General features: G+C 34.8%; 1 protein-coding gene across 1 annotated transcript; it reads right to left on the minus strand.

Annotated features, from left to right (window-relative positions):
- Nucleotides 1–1,419: 1,419 nt before the first annotated feature.
- LOC129805014 (lipase 3-like) lies at nucleotides 1,420–4,684 on the minus strand. The gene is made up of 3 exons (XM_055852817.1): nucleotides 4,607–4,684; nucleotides 3,812–4,528; nucleotides 1,420–1,814 (listed from the first exon to the last, which is right to left on the minus strand). The coding sequence occupies exons 1-3, from the start codon at nucleotides 4,682–4,684 to the stop codon at nucleotides 1,431–1,433; spliced, it is 1,179 nt and encodes a 392-aa protein (XP_055708792.1). The 3' UTR covers nucleotides 1,420–1,430.
- Between the last annotated feature and the right edge of the window lie 4,912 nt (nucleotides 4,685–9,596).

Here is a 9,596-nt window from a genome sequence, read left to right on the forward strand (position 1 = left end):
CACTTTTTCGTGTTTTCTTGAATATTTCCCAAATTAGTTGAGATAGGGTAAAGTGGTACAAGTTGGACAGTCAGTGGTACAAGTTGGACAATGATACAATTTGGACGGAGTTTTTTGTCTTGATAAATTTAGTACTTCATTTTTATTTGTATATTTTTCATGCTTTAGTTTTATAATTTGATTCCTTGTGCTTAAAAACAAATTTTGTACTGTATTTATCAAGAAAAAAGCCATGTCGAACTTGTACCGGCGAATTATCCAACTTGTAACACTATGTCCAACTTGTATCACTTTACCTAATTTCAATGAGATTTTTATCCAACATAACTACACATCTCTAGAATATATCCCCATGATAGAAAAATTCCAGATATCTTTGGACAAGGAGGACAATTTCTTGTATATGTGGCACAAAGTTGTAAACGAAAGTTGTGCAACTTTATGCCACTATTTTTTTCGGGAAAAATTGTTGTTAAACTTGTCTAATCTCACAATTTTAGCTTCAAATCATCACTATACAAGTATTCACGATTAACCAGTACATATAAGAAGTTTTATTTTCTTTTCCCTTTTAATTTAATTAAATTTAATATTGTTTATAAATTATTTTTTATAAGTCGACTCAAGTAACATCGAGAGGCTAGTGCGGCCCATCGTTAGAAAGGTCACAGCCTTAGCTACAACATACTAAAATTTCATTGAAATTGGAAACGCAGATTTCGAAATATTCGATTTCGAAATTACGAAAATCAATTTTTCGATTATACGCCCCTGGTGGTGGTCGTTCGAAGTTGTAATGATTACAAGAATTGTTTATTTCACAAGACCTTTAATTTACTTTATGGAATTTATAGAAGTAGGGGAAAGAAAAGAAAAGGCTAAGAAAAGTCGGGAAAGGAAGATTTAGGATATTGATTTTAAAATTTATTGCAATTTTCCAAAATATTTGTGAATTTCAATTAAAAACTGTTGATATGATATAAGGGAAGAGTACCAGCGATCGGCAGTGTTCCTCGGATCGTCAGGTTAATACCACATTGTTGCTTCAAATTAAATTATTTATTAAAAATTATTAGCTACTTTTTACCTTTTAACTCTCGCAAGAATACAGTGCATTAACTCAGATTTAATTTATAAAACCAATTTTCCCTGAGACACTTGATTAAATTTCTGACGATCCGAGGTACAGAGCGCAAGTTTGCAATTCCACATATTTTTTATTAATTTATTGTAAAAACTAAAATTCAAAAGCACAGATATAGTTAAAAGGATCACTAATGTATCAATTAGCATACATAAAAATACCAAATAATGTTTTGTGGATTATATTTTCAATTAAACATGAAGCATGTCTCTTAACATTCCGATCCGGGGTACTCTTCCCTTATTTCTAAAAAATCTTTGAAAATTTCATTAGGTTTTTACATGATTCAGATATTGCTACTGTCAATAAATGCAATCAAATCGTCATAGAACAAAGGCTTAACATCGATAGCATATAGAAAATCAAGGTGAGTGAATTTGTCATAAGGCACCTCATGATATTTAACTACATTAGGTAGTTTAGAATATAAATGCTCAACATCTACAACATCAGCTATCCAGTCGTTCTTACCATAGAATAGACCAATAGCAGCAGTGATTTTTTCAAGAGCATATTCTGGTGGAGTTAGTGTCCCATATTTGTCCAAATTTTCTATTGGTCCATAGTCATATTGCCGGAAATTGTTGACATTAATGCTCTGGCTGAAGTGAATAATTTGTCTATTTGAAACTGGAGCAGGTAAGTTCGACATTATAGCTGGTAGTTCAGTCTGAAAAGAACATTATTTGTATATCACAAGACTACAAAATACAAATATCTATTGAAATCATGATAGTGAAAAATAAAGTATGGTCTTTGATGTGATTTATGGTGCTATTCCAATGAAAATTGAACATGTTTTTTGGCACTTTACTGTTCTCAAGTGATTCTGCATTATCGACTTTTCTTTGTGTCAATTCCTATAACGACTGTATGGGGGCGTTTTAGAACACGATGAGGACTGGGGAAAACAGTCAAGAGAGGAACTAAATGATAATGCAGAATCATTTGAGAATAGTAAAATGCTAAAAATAATGGTTAGGAAAAAGATTTCCATTTTTTTCGCGCGTAGTGTTCTCAAGTCCTTAAACAAAATTGACTTTTCTTTGTGATGCTTCCTGTCACAACTGTTTGATGTTTTTAGAACACAGCGCGGACTGGAGAAAACAGTCGCGACAGGAACCTACACAAAGAAAAATCGATAATGCAGAAGCACTTGAGGACAGTAAGAAGCTAAATAAAGGACATATTTATTTTATTTCAGAATAGCACCATTAACTCTCCATTAAACCTTTAAGAACGACTGGGTCACCCGTGACCCATAGAGAAAATAATTTTTCCCGGCTACCTGAAGTTATTTCTTTCTAATGTTTGTACATAATCACGAAGTAGAAAGATGTAGGAATCTAGGATATTTTTTGCAAATCTCCAGCTATTTGCTATATGAAAAATATTTGAGCTAAAAAATGACGAATTTTTAAATTTTCACATTCGTGCTTGAAATTTAATATTTTTAGTATTTCTAATTCTTTTTTTAAAAAACAAAAACCTCTTGGGACAAGAAACTATAATAATTATACATAATATTTCAAAACAAGGTAAAAAATGTAGTTTATTGGTATTTTCAGAAAAGCTTCATAATTTTCATGGGTCATATATGACCCAATCGTCCCTAAAGGCAAAAAAACACCGAATTTAGCTCTAGTGGATTCTCGAAGATTTGAGGTTAGACTGTTTCATGTTTTCTTTATGTGTGCGCAAAATAGTTAATTATTCGTGTAAAATATTGTGTGATATATCAATTAGCTGAGATTTCCCAGTGCAATACTGACTGAAGAAGGTGATATTTTGATAATTTATAAGATACTTCTGCATATATGTTGTAAATTCATAACTTTTTACTCCTGTACATGACTTCAAAAATGGGAAAAAAAAATCATGATCAATAAACCCGAAATCATCCACATATTATGCCCGGAAGATAGCGATTATGTCGACAATCTTGTCCTGAACGAAAGCGACATAATATATTTGGAACAAGACGTGGATGAAGTGGACTTTGAAGTCTTCATCGAACACGCATCAACTCCGGAAGAACTCCCGGATTCACAGCAATGTGCAACTGTACGTCTGAAATTCCCAGAGACAAGCAACATTGCACCTACCCATTACCATCAAACATGTTTCGAAGAAAACTGAGGTACACATTTTGCTATCAGAAAAAAGGATTATAAGACCAATTGTATTTGTGAGGCATGCGACATTATTTATATCTGTGTTACCTTACCAGTATGCGAAATTTGTTTCGATGAATATTATAAAAATTAAAAATGAAGTAAACAGTCTTTGAGACCAAAAATTGAATGAGATTTCTTAAAATTAATTTTTGATCGTTTTAATTTTTACTCGTACTCTAAATATTTTTTTTTTATTCTTACAAATACATTCAAGTTATTTATCGTTCAAAAATAACAGAGCAAACGAGTAAACTAGTCGCCTGGAAAATTTTGTGCTTTTTTACCTTTAAGGACGATTGGGTCATATATGACCCATAGTTTTCCAGGACTCCTAGGGATGGGAACGTTTCTTTTTAACCGTAAATCTCTTATTTAGGCTAAAATATCGAGGGAAACTTGATTTCGTTGAATTTCGCTCAGCGGAAAGCTTCTCGTCCTTAAAGGGTTAATTTTGAAGTGACAGAATTATTTCCTAAATTATGATACTCACTCGATTGAGTTGTTCAGAATCGTAACCACTCATGAGGAAGATAATATTAGCACAAACCTCCTGGACTGGTGAACCATTCATACATGTTACAGAGTTTGTTGATTGTATCAATTCACTACTTAGTATAAATTCACCGTTTCCTGAAATGGCAATGAGTACTTCCATAGGAAGCTGTAATAATGCCAAAGCACGCATAATAGGACTTTTACAGTGATACATATACGCTACGGGTGACAAAGCAGAAATTGAAAGGAAGTAGTTGTTGTAGTCAGTTAGAATGGAAAGCAAAACTAAAAGGGAAGTTACTCCTTGAGCGTGGCCAACGTAATGAACTTTGGCTAATCCTGTATTGGTCGTAACGTAGTCCAACATGGCACTTAAGTCATAAATTCCTATTTCGTGCCAACTGAAATCCCAAAATTCTTCTGAATTAGGATCAAGGATTTCGTGTTCCCTAGAATATGTATTTCCTCTGGCATTTCCCATCCAGACATCATAACCATGATCAGCAAGGAGATATCCCAAAGCGCGTGCAGGTCCGACGACAACCCAGTCTGCTGAAGAACTAAAAAGTGCGTGTTGAAGAAATACAACCGGCCTCTTTGTATCGTCGGGAACTTTTCCATGAGGTATACGATGCATTGTTAGTACATATCCATCCGAAGTTGTAACCACATGATTTTCCACGGGATATCCATTCTGGATGACCATTTCCGGCTTTAATAAATAAATTATTAAACGCATTTCTGGACTTGATTCACAGACAGATCACAGCTTGATATACGAAGACATTACCATTCCGGGATATTCCGTGTCATCTAGCACAGTTTCAGTTTGACCTTCGACATAACTAAGGGCTACCACGGTTAACATAGTTGAAAACAGCAACATTTTCTCAAGAGGTGTTGTACGACTGACACAGAAAAGTATATACTAAATAAATTTTAAATGTTCACCGTCTTATTTAAATATTGCAATAAAGCAATTACAATCACGTTGTGTATCTTCATTTTATTATCTTCAGTTCTTCCGCTGTTCGTCAGAAGATTGTATTCTTCTCAAAGCCAAAAAGACCTGATTCCTCGTTATGGATTATAGGTCTTGTTCAGTGGGTCAAGTAAAATACTCTACCTCACTGAGGAAGACGCATACTCAGGGTCGAAAGTTTAGAAGAAGGTTAATGGTGCTATTCCAATGAAAAACTGACCATGTTTTTTTAGCACATTACTGTTCTCAAGAACTAAAATAGACCATGACTGTTCCCATACGTCATTTCAAGGAAAATAATGAGTAGAGAATATTAATGCTGCTCGCCGAATTTTCACCACTGTGAGCATTCACGGAAAAACTCATGGAAAACCTGGGAAAACCCGTGGTCGAGGCTAAAGTTGCTAACTCCCGACCATCCAACTGCATCACGCCACCAAGCTGACATAACACTGAATGTCAGATGGCATTGTGATCGGATGAAAGCTTGCTCGGAGTCGGAGGGAATATTCGAATTCGGATTTCGGTTGAACCTTTCTTTTGTATTGGTTCCTGTCATGACTATTTGGTGATTTTGGAACACGACAAGGACGAGGAAAAATATGAAGTTTTTGTGTAAGAACCTTAGATCTCATCTATCATGATAAAGAAAATGTACAAAATTCTGTGAAAGTGAAAACATTAATTAATCTTGTCGATTTTCCAACCGAAATCCGAATTCGAATATTCCCACCAAGCAGGCTTTCACCCGATCACAATGCCATCTGACATTAATTGAAATAACATGTAGGTCATGGTCTTTTTAGTACTTGAGAACAGTGATGTGCTAAAAAACATGCTCATTTTTTCATTGGAATAGCACCATAAGTCTTATTAGTTTTTAGAAAGATAATCCTCTAACGAAAAGCACTGAAGATATCACACAAGTAAGTCAGATTTTGGAAGTATCACTTTTCACACATAATTAACTTTATAAGGAGATAGAAAAGCAAAAAGCTTAGAACTTGATCTTGAACTGTCTCGATAGATACTTTAAAAAGGTACCATTTGTACCTTCAATGATCTTCAGCAGAGTTTATAGTAGATAGAATTCTTAAAAGACAACTTCAAAATACTTCAGGCTACGTGCAAGTTTGATAGTTAACTGAATTTTAACGGCACAGAATTGCCTCGTGCTACTTTTTTAATATATTGCAATCATCGAGATATGTTTGCTCAACACGATTCTTTGTAATGGGATCTGGTATTTCTGAAAACATTAGTTGTCTTTTCACCCTCGAAAAACCTCACCGCGGAAAGTAAATAGTTTTCAAAGAGCCAGAAGAAGACTCGAAAACAGTTTATTTAGGCAAAGTATATTTAAATATCGTAGAATAAAGATCCGCAACTGTGCTAACTGCATTGGCTTTGTGTCTGCATTAGTTCACTAAGAAAAAAAACTATAGAGTTGAAACAACCCTATCGTAGAGTTGAATTAACTCGAAGAATATCGATGTAATTGTTACTCTTTTTTGTTGTAAATTTTAGTAAATAGAGTTGAAACAACACTTCGTGCGAGTTGAATTAACTCGTCGGATATCGATGTAATTATACTCTTTTTCTATGTAAAATTTCATCTCGACTGAAGTATATGCTTAAGTGTTTTCGTTTTAAGAATACACTTCAGTCAAGACGATTTTCGTGTGACAAAGTTCATATGGAACATCAACTAGAAATATGTCTAACAGTGTTTCATGAAGACATTTCGTTCGAAACATAAGGAACCATAAGGGACTTGATGACAAGAAAATGATAAAATAAAAAAAAACATAAGATTGCAAGATCTATCCATTTTGGGATTTGAAAGAGTTATATTAACTCTAACAAAAGATTTTTTTAACTCTTGAAACGAGTTATTTTAACTCTTAAAACGAGTTATTTTCAGTCTAAAAGAGTTATTTACACTCTTTTGTTATGAAAATTTTAGGGCAAAAAAGTTTTAAAAAAAACTCTTCCAAATATTACACCTAAATAGAAGTAAAATCAACTCTAAAATATAGTAAATCGAAAATCACAACGAAAAAGAGTTAATTGAACATAGATTCTAGTAAGTTTTACTCGATTATTTTTTGAGTGTTGTAAATGAAGTATAGCTCCGTTGCATTTGCAATCAATCTCGACAAAAAGCAAATGCAGTTAGCACAGTTAGCACGGTTGCTGATCCAACCGACGATATACAGAGAGTCCCAACTGAAATGAAATCTTTTCAAGCCACTGTATTTTTCTCTTTGAAATTATTTTTACTGATGTAAACTTGAAAAAAAAACTCTGAAATCTCTCAATATATTATAATTAATTTGAAATTTTCGACTTAATAATCTTTGGTTGGACTACGGCTCGGAATCTGCTGATGAACTCATTCCACGTTGCTCGAACGTGAGTTTTCGGAATACGAACCCATTAACAACGAAGCGAGAACATCATTTCATCGAAATCTGGGTATTCTTTAGTCCTGAATTTAGCCATTGTGGCTAACGCCATAACTTCAATTATCTTTAATTTCCAAAATTTAATGTTTTTCCAAATTATTTGTTTCTTTAAATGCATGGTATATTCATTACTCATATTAATCATTTTGATTTGTAACAATGCATAAGCTGATCGAATATGAAAAATATTATATTATTGCTGATTATTATTATTATTATTATATATAACAACTTTTGAGCTAGTGCTCTTGAAAGCATATTTCAGAAATACAGAGATTAGAGAATTTCATATTTGAGTAATACCGGCTACCGCCGTCTTAGCGTTGGTGACCAACCTCCAGAGCGAAAACGGTGGAAAACTCTTTCTCAGGTTGTATGAGCCATCTGCATCACTGAAAAGGAATTTACAAAAGAAAAAGCAAAATTATCAAACAAATGGAAAAAACAAAACAGCCTAAGGAAGTTCGTTCCAGAGAGTTACTCCCTCAATGAAGAATCCCGGCACAACGAAGCACGAAGACCTAGCGGACGAACCCGGTTGAAGAAATTCCAACAGATAACCAGGTTGGCGGAAGTGATCGCGACATATTCGACCATCTTATGACTTCCATTTTTATTCCATTGCTCTGCCATAAAATAAAATTTAGTTCGATCTTAGAAGTGCAGTTGTTAACACCAATTGAGTGTCGGCTCTCAGCCATTAAAAAGCCCCATACGGAAAGGTCGAACGGATTTGTATCCGGCGATCGCGGAAGACAAAGTGTACTCGAAATGAACAACGAAACGTTGTTTTTGTAGCCAATCTTGTTTGGCGCGCGATCTCTGTGATGATTCCGAGCAAGGGGTAAACAGTTCCTCCACTTACAGTTCACTGTGGGTGCCTATAAGCTCAAGAGAGATGGATATAGATCGGCGTGATTAGCGCGAACAAGAAGGTTGATCGTAGCGATTAGCACGGCTGACTGAAACTGATCAGTAGGATCACTGTGATCAGTGCAATCATGGACACTAATCGTATGATCAGCGCTAGGTGACTTTTCATCGATAAGACTGATCGGCGCGATCTGCCGATCTGCTACTCACTGTTCACACGCTGGCCAACCCGCTGATTCTGATTTTGTTAATATTGGTACTCTCAGTATCTTTTACCAAAATTTTCTAATGCCCACGGCATTAGTACCCCTAGGACAATTTCCCGATACATATTACCTTTCATTTTGACGCTACAGTTCAAAAAATTCAGTTCAAATAAAAACCTATCCCTCAAATAGACACGATCGTTTTGTTTGTTGACGGTTTGTTAAGTTGTAAGAATTTTCCCATAAAAGTCTACTGGCCTCTAGCGGCCAAGCGAAGCTACTCCTTTGCTCTATCGAGCATAATTGTTTTTGAGGACCGGTAAGGTGAGGATTTTTGGAATTTTTATAGCTTCTCTTTTAGGTTTTTTTTCCAAACTTAGGTCTTATGATATGAGTATTCTGCGGACCACTTGCTTTCAGCTTTGACGAAGATTTCATTCATTTAGCTTTTTCACTTTGAGCGGTACCATGCTAGACTTCCATTATGTTGATAAAAAAAAAATGTTTACAAAAAAATTGCAAATAGTTTTGTGGCCTTAAGGGCGAGAAAATGAACTTATTATTAATCGTAATCGAGACACTTGATTTCTATTACAATGTAATCTTAAAAACGTCCTCATGGTGGAAGAATCTGCTTATCGTAGATCGTCCAGGAACGCTTTCCTCGCAGTGTGAATGATTCTTCCATTTTCCCGAAATTTTTGGGCAGAGGCAGTACATTTTTATTGCGTTACCCAAAAACCAAAATAGCTGCCTTATAGAACCAAGTATTAAACAAGTCTTTTAGTGCACTTTTAAAAGACTAAAGTGAGAATTTTCTGTTGAAATTCCTATAGAAGCTCTTAAGATCCTTAAGAGTACGCCACTTTACTTATAGTAATCTAAGTTATGGAACCAAGAGCGTTATAAGCAAATAAAAAGATATTTGGTTCTATAGTGCCTTACCTAAGGAATTCTACAAATTAAGAAAAAAATACTTCTTGGGTAATATCACAGTAAAAATGTCTCTTTCTAGATATTCAGAGATATCGATCCGCCAAAGAGCCAACGGTCTTGCCTATTGCGCCACTGAGATCCCCATGAGCTATCATTATGCAAAATTTGGAGACATTGCGAATATTAGTATGAAAGTTATAGTGCCCTGAATTTGGTTACAGTTCAAGTGGATCACCCTGTATTTTTGCAAAACAATTTAGCTTCAAAATTAGGGGAAACTGGGGCACCACCAAACACAGGGTACCACCAAACACT

This window comes from Phlebotomus papatasi, chromosome 2 (assembly GCF_024763615.1).
Source record: "Phlebotomus papatasi isolate M1 chromosome 2, Ppap_2.1, whole genome shotgun sequence".
NCBI lineage: Eukaryota > Metazoa > Arthropoda > Insecta > Diptera > Psychodidae > Phlebotomus > Phlebotomus papatasi.

What these genes read in the sequence shown, in the direction of transcription:
- LOC129805014 (XM_055852817.1), bottom strand. Translation starts at nt 4,684, where the DNA reads ATGTTAACCGTGGTAGCCCTTAGTTATGTCGAAGGTCAAACTGAAACT. An exon ending in ACACGGAATATCCCGGAATG is followed by an intron (nt 4,529 to 4,606) that starts GTAATGTCTTCG and finishes TATTTATTAAAG; the next exon opens with CCGGAAATGGTCATCCAGAA. An exon ending in ATTCTGAACAACTCAATCGA is followed by an intron (nt 1,815 to 3,811) that starts GTGAGTATCATA and finishes TGTTCTTTTCAG; the next exon opens with ACTGAACTACCAGCTATAAT.